General features: G+C 37.3%; 1 protein-coding gene across 1 annotated transcript; it reads right to left on the bottom strand.

The window, feature by feature from the left end:
• Window positions 1-272: 272 nt before the first annotated feature.
• Window positions 273-18,842, bottom strand: LOC103775215 (lactation elevated protein 1-like; the record flags this gene model as incomplete). Its single annotated transcript, XM_008942658.1, has 5 exons — window positions 273-407; window positions 1,122-1,235; window positions 2,975-3,115; window positions 18,415-18,515; window positions 18,772-18,842. Coding segments are annotated over 5 exons (562 nt in total), but the record flags the coding sequence as incomplete, so codon positions are not given.
• Window positions 18,843-20,118: the final 1,276 nt, after the last annotated feature.

The raw sequence follows: 20,118 nt of genomic DNA on the forward strand, positions 1-20,118 counted from the left end.
GCATCTAGACCAATTCTCCAGAAAAATTCTAATCCCATTAAACCTCCTGAACATCAATCTTATATTTTACAGAAATGAAAATAAAGGCAAAATTTCCCATGTCCACGCACTAGTGGTACAGAAAAATAACCGAGTCCTCATGTCTTAAGCACAAGAACAACCGATGAAAGAAAACATGGTCCAGATGATAAAGTGCAATTATTATTTCAGTTGTGCTAAAATGCTTTCCAGTTCTGTAGTTTTACTTCTGGGTGATTTTATTCAACTTTTAATTACAACTTTTTTTTGCTTCTGTCCCCATCCTTCCAGTACTGTTCAGTTTGCATTTCTGTAAGCCGAGAGACAGTCCTCTGGAAGGCAAAGATCTCCTCTTCTCCTGTAAACACGGAGAGTCCTTTGGCAGAATCCTACATGGGTACACAAGAACAGCACCAAAGAGCTGTGAAGGACGGAGCTGTACTGAAGGGCATCCCACCTGACTCCTAAGGCTGAGTGCTTTACAGGCTTTGACAACACAAGACAGCAGCATGGCACCAAAAAATAAAACTGAGGTGTTCTTTAATTTTTGGACCTATTTAATCTAGGCAATGCTCTGAAGAAACATAGCAAAACAATAGTTTGAGGTTAAAACTAATTGATGACATGTTAACCATCTATTTTCACTTTTCTGTTGACTAATTGTATACTGATTTAGACAATTTAAAAATCAATAACTAGGTTATAAGGAAAAGGAAAAACAGAATAAGCAACATGCAAAATGGTGTCCTTTGTGGGGATTTGTGAGGCAGTCCTGTGTGGTCTAGGAAGAGGTAGAACAGACCACCTTTTATTTCAGTATTTTAAATGTAGGAGCTAACTTAAATCAGTATTTTCATAGTGATTGAACAGATATCATAATTAACAACCAAAATGCCCTGAAAATGATTCTATATATTGTGACATTTTCTTTGACTATGAGTAAATAACATAACATGCAATTATAAGAGCGACGGATACACTGCAGGAAAAGCAGCAAATCACTAGTTAAATGTTTACTTGATTCTTCTTCCCAAAATGCTGCTGTAATTATGAGACCAGAACCAATTTTGTTACAAAAGGGAGACGATGTTAATAACGTGTACCTGGCTCAAATCCAAATCATCCATCAACACTCTGTTGTGCTCTAGCTCACCATTGTCACGTTCTAGCAGGAACAAGCTTTGGAGAGGAGTCACTGCAGAACAAATAATACGCACCTAAAAGAAGGAAAAGGGGCAAAAATATCATCACCTGGGTTTCACAGAAAGGGATAAAATACATGTTTTATGAAAAGCAAACTTCAAGTTACAACCTTGGGATTTTTTCCAGGTATTTTTCCTTTCTCTTGTTAGCATTGCTGTTAAAAGATTTACCCGTCTTAGTTATTTTTAATATTAACCTCATAGGATCTTTCTCTTACTAAAAACTCATGTAACTCACTCAGAAAACAGTATAATTGTGCTATAAACTACTTGAAATAACTGCTACACAGCTAATGAGGTCATAATCAAGTTTATGTTCTAAAATAACAGCTACTAAGTATTAGTACCCCATACTTTATTTTCCCTCACAGTTTGTTTCCTCTCAGTAGGTAAGAGCACTGCACACCTATGTCCATCTAAAGAATATTTAAATCCCCAATCTCCCAGAAAGTTGAGTGGAGCCACTCTTGGTTTTACCTATGCTACTCAAGTGCAGATTATTTGCCAATAACTTTAGTGATGCTGTTTTCATGTCTGCTGGGAGGAGATACAACGTGCAGTGAGATACACTATCTTGGGGGGTGGGGGGGCTGGAATGAAGACAGACAGAAATATTGTTAGAGAAGGACACATCTGTTGAGAGCACACAGGCAAAACATTTGCATTGTGGACAGGACTCCACAGATACGCTCTCTCAGATGTTATTTTCCAAACAGCTGCTTGTGACAGGAGTAGAACATTTGTGTTTTTCCTCTGGAAGAAGTAATAGGAAGTGGCTGTTTGCTTGCAGCTCTGAGTGACACCACCTAGGCAGAGCAGACCACCCCTCCACTGCTCACCCCCCCATTCTAGCACACTATTATTAGTTTATAAATATTTGCATATCATCTTAGAAACTGTCCATTTCCAAATCATAAAGCACAAAGAAAGTGACTGACTTGAATGAGACAACTCATAAGCTCAGTTCAATATCTTGCTGAATCCTTGGCCCTTGCTGGGCTCATTCTAATCATTTTACCAGGATTTTCTTGAAAAAAAAATCTCAATTGATAATTCCTGATTACATAAATATTTAAGTGTGTGCATATACAATCACATCTAAGATACAGTTTCATATCTTGTCTTACTTTTAAAAAAAATCATCTTAAACATGACCTTCTCTTTGGTTTAGTAGTGCTGATTTTGCTCCCATGATTAAAACCTCTGTAAACCTACATGAACTGCTGCATCCATCATTACTATTCCATTAGCAGTTCTGCAACCTAATGTAAAACCTACAGTGACTGTTTCCTTTAAACTTAATAATGTAACCATGCTATTTATTCCTCTGTACCCTGTTTAGGAAGGCCCTGATTCCTGACTAACTGTTCATACAGATTAAAATCTGAAAAATTTAAATTTACTGCAGCACAGTTGGCAGCACAATCTTTCATTATTAAAATGATGACGTGGCTTCTGTGGTTTTCCTGGGTTAGGAAAGAAATAACATCCCTATTCAAGAAAGGCAAATGAGCTCAGGCTTGTATTTATGGCCATGCTTCATACTCTCAGAAACCCAAAGAATACCTGCCTATTTGCTTTTATTGCAATGAAGCTTTTTTTTACAAAGCTGGAATGATGATTCTTAGCTGTGCTATTTCATTCTGCTTATATTTTCCAAGTCATTAGTACAGAAAGCCTTACTTCAAACCAATTAGAACAGTCAGGGTTTAGGGCTTCCAATACTATACACATAGGAAAGGCTTTGTTCTCACCTTATGCTCATAAAAGGTATCAATAAGGGTAATGAAACGACGAGCTTGTGTCCTTTTTGCCATTGTAAGAAGTGGTATGTCACGAACAAAGACCGTGTCAAAATGCTTTGATATCTCCAAATAGTCGCTGGCCCCAAGAGGCTGAAAAAAACCAAACCATAAGAAATGGAAGCTCATGACAGAATGATACATAAATCATTCTGATGTGGTATCTTGAAATACCACAGTTACAGAAGAGAGGGTGTAGAGGCCTGACCGTTTTCTTATTTTTGTCTCTTCATGGCTTGCTTCAGGTATGCTTGTTTGCCCCTGCTAACTTGGGTATATAAATAGAGGTGCTCATTCACACTGTTGACTTTACCTGAACAGTGTTCCATAGTTAAAAATGTGGCTCTTCTGCATCCTGACAATGTTATGATCTCTCTGACAACCTCAAAGCAATCACCATAAAGCATAATTCACAGAAGAAAAGGAAAAACACGATTAAGATATGAAGCCAACCTAAAGCATAGATAATTTGAACAGCTAGTAGGATGCTTTCCAGCAGCAATATTTTTAAATGCAAATGCATAGGCTAGCTACTAAATGATAAGGAGGCCTGCACCTAGTTCACCCAAGGCTAACCCAGGCTGAGTAAAATACAATTTTGTAGCAGTTCCTTTGTTCATGGTTTCACCTGTAATGATGAAAAAGAAACCTTTCATAAGAACATAGTAGTTCCAACAGAAGAAATGCACAAATAAGAGTAGCTCATTCAAGTACACATTCAAATACATTCACTTAAAATTGCTTTTTCATTACATGGAAGATAATATTTTTTTTCCAGCTCTACCCTATCAGTACTGCAGGCAGTACTTTATCTTGAGCTATTAAGTCATTGTATTTAGAAGAAAAAAATTCATACTCCTGAAATTCGTCCTGTTAATTTTACTTGTGCAAATACTTCAGTATCTTGGACACAATCACTCCACAGAGCAAGATCAGCAGCATTCTGTATGATAATGTCACATCTCCCTTCCCAGGTAATGAAATGTCCTGTACTAACAGGATGATATGGTTATAAAACACTGCAAAACTGCTAATAGCTTAAAAACAATAAATAAAAAAACATTTTCTCCAGCTTCAATTGCTAGATAAATTTGTTGTAGGCAAAGCATAACTGCTGAACTAGAACTCTGCTGCAAGAAGTTATCTTGAGCAATGATTAATGCCTGTCCATGACCAAGACTTCAGGGTTTACTAAGATGCAAGGATGAAAAACCCATAGAAATGGTCTATACAAAGCACAGAGAATGAAGCCCTGATGGCATTCCAAAATTTCTTGTGAAAATTAACAGGAATAAGCTAGAGCTTCTCACCAGCTAACCCCCCGGCAGGTATTAAAGCCTCTGACTAAGCCACTTCTCTCAGCTGCAGCCTCATGAGTCACTCTGCTTTCCCATTCACAACCACACAGCTTCCCTGTGACACCTACGGAAAAGAAGCATTACAAAAACTTCCAAATGTTTTCAGCAGTGTTTCAGAGCACTATATGCTATGTCCTCTCCTCAGTTATACATACTGTTTATTTTCTTCCAGCCACTACTATAGATTTCTTAACCAGAAACTAAGAAACTGATCATCGTGGGGGCCACCAGCAACTGCTGCATGCATCACGTCTGAGAAAAAATGTCTGTGTTTTGATGAAATAAAGCATAAAAAGGTTCAAGAAAGTGAAAGGACCTGCTGGATGGAAACATGACAGAGCTATCCCACTGCCTATCTCACCATCAGATACACGTGATAGCTCGCTGGACAACAACCCTGTGGAGCCCAGAAGAGAACTACAGAAGCACTCAAAGCAACACAGCCAGGATGCTGCTGGAGATGTTAAGATTGGTGGTAAGCAAGTGGCTTAGGTAACCGTCATTTTTATGCCATACTTAGGACTGAAGAACTGTTAAGTACAGAGGACATCTTGGATGCCTGTGTGCCGAGTACCTGAAAGGGACAACAGAAGTGACCTAACTGCACATGAGGAATTAAATAATAGGAAGAAAGGAAAATGGAATACTGCTTTTGCTTTTTTTATACAGACATAAACCCACAGTTCACGGAAGGTTACAATATGCGTCTTTGTCGTGGCCAAACAAAAATTCAATCCACTTCAGCAGTGCAAAAAGCAGGCAATTTGAAAATTCCTCTAACTGAGGACATAAAAGGCAGATCATCTCGAACTGTTTAATAAGAATTTCTGAAACACCTATGCCAGCGCTAAGTGATAACATTCTGTAAACATTGGCAGAAGCGTGCCTTTGGAGACTCCAAAATCTCACAGTTGGAAAGATCTGAGCCTAGCAGCCATGAGTATTTCCATGGAGTAAGTTTGTGCCTCCCTGCCAAGACTCGAGTGTAGTGAGATGGAACTGAAACTCAGAGTCAGCCGGGCTGTTGGTGGATATGGCTCAGCTGGCATTAGCTGTACTTTTTTACAGAGGAGTTCTCAAACGCTCTCCTTTTAGAGTAGACAGACAAAACCCTGGAGATAAAGATAAAAGCTTTTAATCTTGTTCTCAACATGACTTACTCTCATCTTGGACACGTCCTTTAATTTTCTTCTGCCTTACTCTATTGTAAAAAGAAGGAGCCACCAGCAAATTTGCAAACACTGCAGGGACAGTTTAAGGCCCTTTTTGTATTCCTCTAACCTTGGAATTGGCCCAATTTGCATGCTGCCTGCAATTGCTTCCAAGCTTTCCTAACTCATCAACTACACTCAAAATTCTGCAAATGCAGGAGGCAGGGCTGCAGGGACACCCTGAGAGCTTCTCAGGTCACATTCTCACTGCTCTGCTGCCTTTCCAAAATTCACATGAGGCCAGCACGAGCACCCACCTACCAGCTCCATGCCATCACAGGGAAGAGACCCTACAGACCCCTTTCCCTCACCTCACAGCAAGCATTGGCTGGCTCCTGCCTGCCAACAGCACAGATAATGAGACTAGTGGCAAATGATTTTAGAGACTTAGCACTGTCCTCTGTATAACCCTCCACAGCTGAAATTTACTTTATGAATCTCAACCAGTCACAGAAAGTATTTCCTTTTAGTCAGTTGCATACATGAAGGTATTACTTCCTCTAAAGTTGCTAATGAAGCTACAAATCCTCCTAATATTGCTACATATATATGTAATCCTCTTATCAGAACTTTAGCCTGATAAATATGGTCCTCTGAACAACATTCTAAAAATAACAGCTTGATTCAGTGTATGTTTCTGGTACTGTCTGATCTTTTTTGTGTCATCAATATCAAAACTCAACTTCAGAACTCTAACACATTTAAATAACAATTGTCACTTTCTGTTGTTACCAGTTCTTTCAAATGCTGCAATATATTGAAAAAGAAAAAACAAACAAACAAAAAAACCCCAAATCAAACCAAACATTAACAGATAAGAATCTTTCTTCTGGCATTATTCTTCCTGCATGTGTACATACGGTAAAACTGTTGTAGATTTTTGTCATTAACTCTGATGCCAGGAGTTAGTATTTTATAGGCATCATACTAATGCAAAACACATTAGCACTAGCATGGGCTACCCTCCTGACAAAGTGTTTACTCCACTTCAGCCTGCTTGACTGAGTTCTCACCTTCATTTGTTTTTGTTTCTCTGTCTACTTAATGCATTTTCAGCTATCATCATCTCAGTTCAAGTAGGATGTTTATTATTTGGAGCCCTCTGTGGACTGTTTTAAGAGTTAGCCGTCCCCTGTTTCTATTACATATTCCATTTAATTAAAGTATAAAGCATTCTACATCTTTGTTGGCTCATCAATGAAAAAGTAGCTCATCTGTTAGAGACTATCTAAAGAGTATGGAATGCTTTACATACATTAGAAAAGATGTTTCACCTCAAGAGAAAATTTATTTTTATAGATGTTGGAAAATATTCCAGGGCCAGATCCAATAACACCCTGAAGAGTTGATTGATGACGACTACAACTTAGTGCAGACACTCCGCCACCTCCTAAAACCAAAATTCCATTAAGACTAAATAATGTTTACAACTTGGACATTAAGTCCAAAAATTATAACAAAATTATAGAGCCCTTTCTGTTGTGTCTAAGAAGCCACACTCTACCACTAGTAGAGCTAATAAAATAGAGCACTGAGGTAATATTTTAAGATCATAAATCAAGAAAGGAACAGGGAAAACCTAAGGCATGATCTGTGATGCAGCTGCATGGTGAAGTTTAAATAAAAACATTAATATAGTTAGGGCACAGCTAACTTGGTTAAAAAGAATTAAAGATGCTGCTGGTAGTGCAGATCTACTGGAAAGCTATACAAGTTACAGGCAAAGATGAGAAGTTCATTTGAAGCATTATTAATAAACTAAGAATTTAGTTAAGGAAGCGATTTCTTATCAAGTTTTACTGAAGGTTTCTGGTGGCAAAAATGAAAAGGCATGTCATTATCTAATTAAAGTTCACATCAGAGGGCATACTCTGATATGGACAGATAGAACAACATGCAGTTTTGTTTTGGAGCTTCCTTAACTAAGGACTATGAGTTTGCCTGTGACTTTAAAATGATTATTTTAACTTGTTTGAACACTATTTGACATCAGGCTATACAACTTGTTTATTAAAATATTCACTAGTCAAAATATGATTATTTCTTTAAAAGTGTTCTTTGATGTATATTTTAGTTACCAGGAGGGAAGACACCAAAAATAAATGGACCACTGATGTTTCCAGCAGTAATCACACAAATGAAAGCAACATTTAAAAAACATTTCTAAAGCTGAAAAGTCAGACACAGATGTTAAGACAGAAGTTGCCTGTGGACCCTTAATATTTATCTCTTGGATATATGCTATCATCTTGACTTACATTAACTGGTGCTTCCCCCTCTCCTTGACCTACCAGTATGCAGAACAGTGTTTCTCATATAATGCACACTTATCAACATGCATTTTGTCCTCTCTTCTGGCATGTCACAAGATCTCATTTTTCAAGGATTTTTCAAGTGCTTGTGTGGAAGAAGAATTATGCGTCTCTTCTTCAGCTTCTGCTACCACAACACGCAGTATGTCACCTGCAGTAACGAATTCATCTCCACAGGAAAGATACTATCTCCATTTTACCAAGAGAGGACAGAGAATTAAAGTTAAAAGCACATGTGAGCTCTTGCTGCCAGGTTAAAGACATCATCTGAAAGTTGATTTTTTAGGCTTCACGGAACACTACCAGTTCAAAGTACAATGCCCACTGACTTCAGTTAGAGTCATGACTACAGAAGTCTAGGACTTAGTGCCTCAAGAATAATGTCCAGAAAATAAAGATTCTAATAGCCCACAGTGAAAAGGTGGGGATTTCGGTTGGGATTTTCTGGGGTGTGTTGGTTTGGTTTGTTTTTTTTTGTTTGTTTTTGTTTTTAAACAAGAATAGTATTGCACTAACTTTGGTGCAGACTATGACAGAAGCCAGTTATGTAAGGCAGCATTCAGTTGTATGTGATCACATAATTACATTATCATATAGCAGTGATTGTTTCTGTAGTACCTGTGAAGAAGGGACAAGCTTAGATAACACAATCAACAGTCATTCTGGAACTTCCCAGCTGCATTTTGGTGTTGATAGCACCTTATAACTACTGCACATCCTTTGTGTAAGTTGTTTTCCAGCTTTGACACTCACGTGGATGATCACGAGAGCAGGAATCTGAGGTCTAGAAAGCCTGGGATAGAAGATACTTTCTGCACCAAGGACAGGCCCCTGCTGGCTCAGGTTATCTCATCACAAAATCCTGGTAAGAACCAATTTTGCTTGACCTTACACCAAAAGTTTTTTTGTCACATTTCTCATAGTGGAAAGTTGTTTCAGACCTTTGCTCTTCTGCTCATTAAGAAGATGCTCGTAACTTACAGGGTTTTTTTCCTTATATTCATCTTATTCAATCTTATATTCATGTATGACAGTGCTATCTACTAACTGAAATAGTGCTTTTCCATTCTTGGTCTTTATTTGGGGTGACTGATGTGGATGAGACTCACATTTTCTTTTTTCCTCCTGTGAGGAGAACACCCATGCCCTCCTAGCCTAGACTCTCCAAAGTACACCTTTTCTGCACCTGCTCTGCTTGAGCTCGGCTTCTTGCACGCAGGTGAATACTGCTTTAGTCACTAGTATGTGCCCATTTCATCCCAGTTAAACTGAAATGTTTCACTAGAGCATGCTCCTATGTCCATTCAGCACAATCACTCCTGTCTTAGAGAGCTAAGGCTACTATTGATGAAATAGTGAGAGGCATCCATACTGAACCTGCAAAAAGTGGGATCTCTCAAAGAGCCACTAGCTGCTGAAAGCTGGCTGCAGGCTGGAGGAACAGCAAAAGGCATATTTCTGCTCCCAGAGCCCTCACTGCCAAACTTTCGGTTCCAACTACAAAGTATGGCATGTGTCAACAAAAAGGTCTCCAAAAATATTTAAAGAAATAAAGGGTGTTGCTTTGTACAGTAAGCAAACAAGCCTACGATTTCAACAGGTATAAGCAGGTAAAACACAACAGGCCATAAGAAAGAAGTGTATATACCTCAAAACTACATGTAAGCTTCCTTTAAATGTCACCACATCACAATTCAAGTGGTCTTGTGATTTTTTTAAGTTTTCAAAAGAACCTAGAAACTATGAGAATTAGGTGTATAGGTCATTCTATTTATAAGTCTATTTAAATGTTGGTACGTACCGTTAAGAATTCAAAACCATGGTCAACAAAGCTTTAAAAAACAAGTACATTCAGGCATTTTGTGAAACAAAAACTTGATTTAAAAAGGCAAGCCCTTAAAACTCTAATTTTGTCTTTGTGCATTCCCTAGTCTATAAAGTATAGGATCTAAAACCTCAAGGTCTATGCAGCTTTCACTAACGGGAGTGCTTTCTAAAATTAAGCCCCGATGCACATAAAATAAGGTGTAAAACAGAAATATTGTTGGTATTTGACTAACAACATTAGTACAGTACAACATTTCCACCTCATATAAGTTTCTTAAGTGTATTCTATAAAACATTACTTATGAGTTAGGTAAAACAAAACTTTTTCTTTTGAGGTGTAGAAACTCATAAATTCTTAAAGCAAATATAGCTAATGAAAGAGACTCTCAGTCCAGAGCTTAAGCTGGAAAAGCTAATCTCCTGCTGGGAATAAAACTAAAATAAAAATAAAACTCAGTTAACTATTATTCTAAAAAGTTACTGAAAATAGCACTGACTTCTCAACAACTGCATGGTACGTTTATTACAAATACACCCGACAATCGTAGAATCCTAAAGATGACACCAAATTGCACAGTGGATGCATTTAACTACTTTTAATGAAGGTAATTCCCTCAAAATTATTCAGAATCATTAAATTGCAAATGCGTCTGAGTTGTGTCATCATGTAGTGGGGAGATTCGATTACCTTAAAGACGACATTTGCATTTTTAAATCACTTGTTGCCTTTGAAAATGGTGACTTTTTTTTTAAATCTTAGCTACCGCTTTCATTTTTTAAGGGCAAGCCTTTCAAGTTCAGAACCACATCTTCCTCCTGGTCTGTAAAGTGCACTTATTGCAAACAAATAACAGCCTAGAAGAAACTGTTTGCTGCTTCTTTGTTGTGTTAATCCACACAAATACTGTATTTTGTCAACTAAACTCCTAGAAGAAAATCATCACAGTAAGATAACCTTTTACAACATAGATATTAAATTTATTTTCCTAGCTTTGTTATGCTGTAATATGTTTGCTAGTGGTTAGGAACCCAAATTCCCTTGCTCTGTTTTCCAGCTGCAACTGAAAACATGACCTTATTTACATTACTTTTAAAATAAACCCTGTAGATTCATCTAGTTCCATATACCGTAACAGTGGCCAGAAGCAGTTGTCTAGGGTGAATAGAGGAATAGGAGATGCACATGGCAAAAGTCTGCTGATATACTCTCCCAGGTACCAGTGGCTTGCCCATGAACTTCCACATGTGTCTGTGTTAAACCTTTTGCATTTAACACGACCGTTTGTCCTTTATTTTATCCATCTACAAAATCAGTTTTATAGATACACTTTCCTATCACAGTTAAGACACTGTGTTCATCGGTACTTGGCGGTTGGATGAGTGCATATATTTTATTACCTAATCAAAAGACAATAGGAGCCATGAAGCAAAGTTATTCAACCTTTGTACGGAAAATGCTAAAACGTGTTTGAGTACACGACCGAGTCTGTGTTCCCGGCAGAGGGCAGCAGCTGCTGCGCACAAGTGAGGCGAGGACTTTAAAAGACAAATATTGTGAGTAAGGCTGTATCTCCTTGCTCCCTTCCGACCCTGGAAGATTATATGTAAGGTACACTGTGGCCTAAATTATTTGTACCAACTCAAGACTCAAGCCAAACTGTCACAATTACCAGTTTTTAAACAAAATTTTAAAAGGAAAAGGAAGAAAAAAGACTGGTGATTTTTTCTAAGGCATAATGAACAATGACCTTTATGTGTAAGCATAGAGAGATGAAACCACTCTGATGGGGCAGTAAGACTGATGTTTGTATTACTGCTAGTCTAGGATATTGGGATTTTAAAATCAAGTTAATGTGTACATTTTATTTCAAAAAGCATTTTCATCTGAGCTTTGGATATGCGTGGAGCTGCTGAGTTGTAGTTACAAGATCTGACCATCTGAAAAGCCTTCTAAAACATGTCAAGGATAATTATCAACTAAATTAGCTAAAACTTGGCATTTTCCTTAACTGGGAAACTTGTAAATTGATGCACACAATAACGTAACAAGATGTCTTTTAACAAGTCATCTGCATGTCACATCAGCATTGCATACAATATATTCTTAATGTTTCAATTTTATAAGCATTAATGGACAACTGGTGATTAGCCTTATCTGACACATTATATATATATTTTAGACAGAAATAGCTCCTTATATTCTTGACATGAAAAAAATTCATGCTAACATATGAAACAAGAATTGAAAGACTATAACACTAGAAAGACTATCTCCCAAGGTCTTTGGGTATTAATTACAAATGCAGCTATTCTGAAAAGTCTGCTTAGAAGCTAGGAGATGTTTAAAAAGGTATCAAGTTAGCAACTGCTGATTTGCTATTTTTATCTATTACGTGTTGGCTGACATTTCATGAAATCCAAATGATACCAAAGTGGAAAATGTTTTAATATTTCCTTTTAAAACAGAATTTTGATTTTATTTCAAAGGAAAAAAACCCAACAATTAATTTGAAAAAGTTTTACAGACTGTTCATATGAAATATTGTATTACAAAAGTTATTGTCTAAGTAACTGTCAGAGCAATTTCAAACATATCTCCTTAATCCTACACCAACAATACAGAGTTCTAGGTCTGGATATTTATCCCTCTGGACTGCACTGTAACAGCTATCCAAGACAAGATGACATACTGTCACAGTGATGTGAAAGCAGAGTCACTAGGACAATAAGCTATTTCTCCAACATCACAAAAGCATCCATCCTTTTACATGCTGACTCTTGTAAAACTTCAGTTCTTCTTTCTGGAACCATTAAGGGTTATGGAGAGCCAAAGGAATCAATTCACCAAGTACTGAGTACAATGTTCTCCACTTGTGCTGCAATGGTTATCAAGAACCACATGAGCAGTGGTAGGTGCCAGTTTCAGAAAACCCAAAAAATAACATTGCAACTCCAAGATAACATTCCAACAATTCAGTGTAATCAAAAATAACTTCTGCCAAAAAAGATTCCTTTCATTACACTCATTTATTCCTCTGCCTTAAATGAAATAATGTTTTTGGAATCGTGAGCCAAACATAACAGTGGAAATACATTTAATCCAAGTTAATGGCATTAACTAAATATCAAATTAGGTGATATTTTGAGTTGTTCTGTTAGAAGATCTTGACAGTGCATAATTTTTCACAGACAAAAAAAAATTTGCTGTCTTAAATGTCCCATTTACTTTTACTAGATGGGAAACATGTAAACAAAAAACAAAACAGAGTTGATACCCACTTTCTATTATGAAACTAGTTTTCAGCTTGAAACTTTTCCATTTTAAATGGATGCCTCAAACTGACTTCATACAAACATGCATCTATGTGTGTGAATGAATATTTATATGTAAAAGTTTTGGACAATGTCTAGAATTCTGAGAGTAAAGCTATTACAGACATCGCTCTCAAAGTTACACTCTCCTTTAGCAGTAGCTCGGCGAGAAGTTGTAGAGCTTTCATACTATGGACTTGTAATGTCAAATTAGAAAAAGGATGCTTGGTACCAGGGAAATGCCTTACACGTGTTCTGCGAAAACCCACTCAAATCCAAGGAAGTTATAAACCTTTGAAAAATGCAGTCTGAACTCACTGCACAGATGGACAAAAATCTGCATCCCAAAAGCATGAGGGTGCTGAGTGCAGGTTAACCCCTCAAGATGGTCTGAGTACGTTCCCCTTCTGGCTGCTGAACTTGTTCACTGTGTGTGCAGGTGCAGCAAGGCAGATGGCAGCAGGGACCCCAGCTCTCTAATGTCCCTAGTTTCAGACAATTTAAGACCAGAAGAGATCTTGGGATCCTCTGATTCCCTGAATTTTAGAAACAGCTAAGCCTAAGTAGTACTTAGCTCAAACACAAACACCTCTTCCTAACATGACACCCAGTTTTGACCCAAAGCACAGTACAAGGAGGCTCTGCTACTTTCTTCACTGTTTCAGATGTGTGAATGGGTGCTTTTTCTTCCTCTTTTTTTTTTTTTTTTTTTTTTTTTTTCTTTAAATCTGAATCCCTCTTTAGGCTCTGGTTTTCATTATGCCTGCTGCTAGATTTAGGAGCCCATTAATATATGCTGGTGGTTTTGTTTTTGTTTTTTTTTTTTCCCTGTGAAAATAGCTGTCCATGCTAAATTAATCTTCCCATCCTCTCTTCAGTCAGCCAGACAAATTGAACTGTAAGTCTTATCTGTGAGCACAAATTCTCCAGCTCAAATGATTTGTCACTCTTTCAAACAGCCTTCTCAGTTTTTTCAATGTCTTTTCTAAAATTCTCATGTCAAAACCACACCTGCCATCAATCTGAGATGTTTTCAAAATTAAAATGATTTCTCTACCCTCCTACTTCCACTCTACCCATCCCAGATGAAATTATGTCTAAATGTTCTCACACTGGATGAGAAGCTCCTTTTGAGCCGTTTGTCCATTACAGTGCTTAAATCTATTTCCAAGTCACTACACCTAGGACAGTCTCCTCCTCCTGTGGGTATGACTTCTGTTCCCAATTTCTAGTGTAAGATTTTATGTTTCATTAGATTCAAAAACGCCAAAATGAAACAAACCCTCTCCTCTCCTTCCCCAAATCTCAGTTCTGCTGAGAAATAAATCACACACAGCCTCCTCATTTTCACTGCTCCTCCCGTCCATACACACAGAGCTCTTTGTATTTACAGCAGACCTGTATTAGCATTTATGTTATAGTCAAAACTGCCAGGGGAAAGAAAATATTGTACTGGGCTTAGTATAAAGGTATGCTCATTAGAAATGCACACTTAACAACATTCCTTCAGCAATAATTATTTTTAGATGTTAACTACCTTATTAATCTATTTAACAAATACTTTGCTGACACTTAATGCCAATTTCTTAGAAAGACTAGCATTTACAAAACTCAACCTTTTCCACAAAATCAGTGAGACTGAAACTTATTTCATTTCCATTCTTTAGTTATCTACTGCATGAATTCAGAAATAGCTTCTCCATTACCCTTTATGGACTAAAATCTGACTGGCCATCTGCAGTTATACTGGTCATCATGCTTGTGTGGATTTTAATGGTTTATTTTTTAATATTGGCACATTATTATTAGTATGTGGCATTCCTCTAGTGCCTCGAAATTTCTCTGACACTCCAACATTTATCAAAAATACAAAGCTAGTCAGATATCTCATCCTAGTTTTCAAAGACTCAAATGATTCAAAAAGTGTTTGCAGGCTGTTTTTAATTTACGCTAGTTATTAACAGACTGAAAGTTATTTTATTATCCTTTAGTGAAACACTCTGCTTCACCTAGAACAAGTATGTTTTGCAAAAACTCTTCCTTTTTCCACATTATTATTTAAAGTTCATCTCCAACTAAGAATAAACCAATAACATTCAGATAACACAAGCAAAATGAGACTTTTGATATGGTTTAACAAGTCTTACAGCTGAGCAGGCATGATATTTACCCATGACCTTTAGTTTCTCTTTAATTTTCCTGCATTTCAAAACTAGTTGCCCTCCATGTCTCGACAGTGACACAGGACATACTTTTACTATCTTCTTCCCCAAAAACTCCTTGTTCTTTTTTGTTGTTACCATTTATACTTCCCTTTCCAGTTAGTTTTGGTCATACTTCCCTTTTGCTTTAGAAAATTACTCTTCCTGAACACTTGAATATATAATATCACTGTTTGGAAATAACTTTTGGTTACAATGAATGTTAGAAAATCATAGAGAAGATTGTCCCTGTGTAACACAAATTTCTAGATTAATTCATTACTGTAAGCTCCCACATAAAGCTGCTCAAACCAAATGACCTTGTACTGGATGTAGTACATTTTATCCTAGAAAATTATCATTTGCAATTTTCAGGCTAATTACATTTTACCATTTTCTGCATTTCATCTACACCACAAGTTTCCCATACAAGGGTATTTTTTCTTCACATGCTTTTTATAGCCAAGTGCTCAAGAAGCAATGCACCTCATTCTCCATTTGCAACAGACCCCTACAAGTACTACCTTCTTGGGTTTGTTAATTAGTAGGCTGATTGGTATGTATTCAAGGTCCTTGTACTAATTGACTTTAAGGCAGGTACCAATGTCTTTAAGATTGCATACTGTCCTCCACTTCTTTTAGACACTCTCTTTAAGTAGGCTGCAAGCACTGATTCCAGTCTTATTTTATGAACTGTCCCACAAGGTTTCAATAACATAAATTATATCTAATTTTTCCCCATTGATGAGAATTTCCCATTTATCCTGCTTGTCACCATGTCTCACCACTGATATAAAACCAACTGCAAACCTTGCTTTCAATTCTGTTACAAGTTTAACTGGCTCCTATGACAGAACTTTAGATTGCATTTATCTACGTAGGATGCTTTGCTTGGGCTGTCAGTTAACCCCCTTCCTGGTTGCTACAGGCTCCAGCTAGGAAGGTTCCCCACCCCATGGCCTTTCACACAATCTGCCTTCCCACAGGACTTTTTCCCCCCATGTCCTGCACAGAAACCTGCAGATTCCCTCCAGCACAATCCACCCTCCAGTATTTTCTTTTGTGGATCCTTCTTTCCACTATATCTTTCCCAGCCTCCTAGTTTCCTTCTTCTTAACAGTTGCACTTGTGAAGCATGTCAGCTTACCTACTATTTGGCACCACAAGCCATACCAAATACCTTGTAGGTATGTCCCCTACAGATTTCTGCTTTATTCCTTCACAACTAGTTCCCACTATTAGCCAGTTTACTTGACTACATACAAATTACTTTATACATCCTGGCATGTTGAATGTCTCCTAACTTTGTGGTGTGCTTTTTTTTAACCTACAAAACACCCATGCACTCTTCTGGATCTTATCTATTTCTTCTGTGGCATCTGTGGGAATGAATTCTCACTCTGTCTGTTATGCTGCATGTATATATTTGTCCATCAAAAAGTTTGAAGATTTCATAAAAAAAAAAAAAAAAAGGAACATGGTTTTAATGTTTGACAAATGCAGCTTATACAGATAGCCATTTTTTACTATTGCTATGAAGGCCTATAAAAGTTTTGCATTTGTGAAAAAAATCATATTAGAGGCAACTCAAACCCTTCATCAAATTTAATGGACAGTTCAAAAGCTGACAACTATACCTCTCTACCTATGAAGTGAGCAGAGTGACACCACCTCACCAACACACTAATGTTGTATTTATGGAGGTACACCAGCGATCCAGAGAGAAAAATCATGACAAGATAAATAATTGTTTATAACAACTAAAGGTAGAAAACAGTGGAAACATAACGGAAAGGAAAAAGGTTGTTAAAGAAAAATATTTATTGTCTGCTGTGTTGTTTTAGTTGTAAGCATGTGACTATTCCATTCGAGACTACTATCTGCAGAAGGTATCTGAACTGAGACAGCATGACTCCCCAAGTCCTGGGTGACCAACGCAAGAACAATGCTGTTAAACAAGGTTTACCATTTCCTAAGGATTCTCTTTATTTGTTCTGAGCACAAACCAAGCAGCTCAGCTCCATTACATCAAGATGGTCTGAACCCCACGTAATTCTTCAACAGTATCAGAACCTTCAGACCCAACGTAGTGGGTGCTGTTATGTGAGCTACCAGAACACTTCTCCTTAGGAACAATTTATCATCACATTTAAGTACATAAGGCATTTACCAGACTAAAGAATTTGTACAAGTTGCTGACAGCACAGTTTCCTGATATGTTAAGAGGCACAACGAAGACAGTATCTCAAAACTTTTAGTGAAAAGCAAGCTGTTCCATCCATGACACACCTCCATTCTCACAAATCACTAACTGGTTTTATCTGAAACAAGAAACCAACAAAGCCTAAAACTTACAGTAGGAAACATAACCAGTGAAATTTCTGTCCAGACAGTTGGCTACTCGGTAGCTAAAGAAAGTGCAAACAATGTCATAACCAAAGGCCCGGTCAGCATCCAGAATCAAAGGTGCTGCCAGTCCCGTTTAGAGTTGCAGCCACTTCACAGTAACTTCAGGTGTTAGCAGAGAAGTCACTGAAGTAGAGTGCAACTGCTGGGGGACTGTCGTCAAACCCACTGGGCATCACAAAGAGAGCTTTTCAGACATCACACCCTGCTTGTTCAGCAGAGAATTTGTCAGTATTTAGCACAATCCCGCAAAATTTGAGAAGGCCTGGGACTTAAAAGCCCCTGTACAGCTAGCCATAACTAAGGCATGCAACAACAGCTTCACTTTAGTGGTGCCAGGATTACTAGTCCTTTGCTTGAATAGCAACTTAAAACCCAAATTTTAAAAACAGAAATTGAATGCCATTTACATATTGATATGACTACTAATATTCTAGCAATGACGTTAGCCCAGGCATGCATTACACTAGGATTTTTGAAGACAGTCTGTGATATACTGACGAGTGAATTTACCGTATCATTAAAAAGAAAATCATTAACGTTCTTTTGGGGGGTGAGGTTTTTTTCCCTATTAAAAATATTTCTGCCAAGTTTAAAAAAAAAAACCTTTTAATTTAGTAAGATGGTAAAGTAGCGAGTTCTTGTGGTTTAGATTTGTTTTGGGTTTCTGTTTCTGTGGGTTTTTTGTTTGGTTGGTTTTGCTTTTTTTTTTTAAACTGTGAAAAGTCTGAGTGTTAACTGATTTAGATTTGACAAGGTACTCACTCTGTCACACAGCTCTTCAAAAGTGAAGTCTGCAATGGTTCCACACGCTTTATTCAGCCTCAGCTCTCTGCCTTGCACTTTTAGAATCCTTGGTCTAGTTACTATGGGAACATGAACAAAGACTCAATCTTCTCTGGATAATTACTATAAAATTCATCTCTTACAGATAGGAAATGCATAGCTTGATGAATAATAGCACATGATTCAACACATAAATTAGACAAAATGCTGATACAATGACTGCCACTTGAGTGTGGCATCAACCCATATACAGCAATGGAACTTATTAATTGGTCAGTGGAGATTGGGCATTGTGTTCTAAATGTATTCTCTTTCAAGAGAAATTAACTTACGTACAATCATTTTGTTTCTGAGCCAGCTCATCAAACAACTTATCCATGACAGCCTCCACATCAGCTTCACTTGTGCTACAGTGAAAAGAATAATAGAATATGAAATTAATAACACTTGAAGCCAACATCAAACAGCTGCCTGAGCCTGCTTAGCTTTTTGCCTATAAAAAAGAGAACAGGATGTTATGCTCTAAATACAAACATTAGATTTAGAATACACTTAAAAGTAGAGAATATTAACTCTCAGGTAGATGATTCTGCCTTATTTGCATACACTGAAAGACTTCTGTGTTTTGAGCTGTTTCCAGTAATGAGGCAATACAGGCAGAGCAGATCCATTAACACTATCTGTACACAATGAGAAAAAAGGCTTCTGGCTCTATCTTGCATGCAAAATAAGAGCAAATAGACAAGGCAAGGCAGTCAAGCACCTGAAGAAGTATCCTTTGAAATTTCTGAGAGGGGACTTGGTTAAATGAAATATTGGAGCAGCTGGGAAGGAAGGTGTGTGTGCCTGTTTGTGTAAATAAAGTCAACTGACTGTATCGATCAAACAATTTGCAAAATTAAACTGTGAAATTCAAAATACCAGCATGATCTCTCCAGAAGTAATTTTTATTATCTCTTCATAAGCAAGTTTCCCCCCCTTTGTCCCCAGTATGATTTGGGAGAAGATCAACAACAGACAATGAAAACGCAAAATATCTGTGCTGAAAGCTGAAGTAAAGTTTATATTCATCTTCTGACTGCCGCAAGAACTATGATTCAGTCTGATCAGAGAATATTTTTTCTCACTGAATGGGTTAGAGGGCCCACCTCTGAGTGTGATTCTTACAGACAACCAGATAATACTTCTAGCTGAGTTTGAAAGATGAGAATAGTAGATTTATGCTACACTAGACAAACTATAACTAGTATATGTAACACTTCACTAAAGTTTGTATAATCTCATTTGGCATGAAAATAATTTTAAAGCTTGTGGAGGCACTCAAGTTGCATTGCTTCACAGTTTTAGACCTCCTCTAAATGAGAAGTGATGATCAGCATGCTACACAATTACTTTCCTGTTCATTAGGCCATAAACACCTTAAAAAGGTTAACAGCAGAGCGGAAATAACAACTGTTTAGCTCAAGCTCAACAATAGCAAACCTTGCTGATACAAAGAAGTTGGAAAAAAAAAATCACAAACTTCAAGTGCCATTTAAAACAATTTTAAAAATCTTTTCTGAATGATTGTAATTTTAAAAAAAAAAAAGTTTGTCTCAACATTGATATTCGTGTGCTGTTTTCCTCTGACAAAATGACAGATGAACAGACAAAACCAGAAAAAAAGCCATAAAAGGGGGGAAA

Source organism: Merops nubicus, unplaced genomic scaffold (assembly GCF_000691845.1).
Source record: "Merops nubicus isolate BGI_N331 unplaced genomic scaffold, ASM69184v1 scaffold19476, whole genome shotgun sequence".
Taxonomy (NCBI): Eukaryota; Metazoa; Chordata; class Aves; order Coraciiformes; family Meropidae; genus Merops; species Merops nubicus.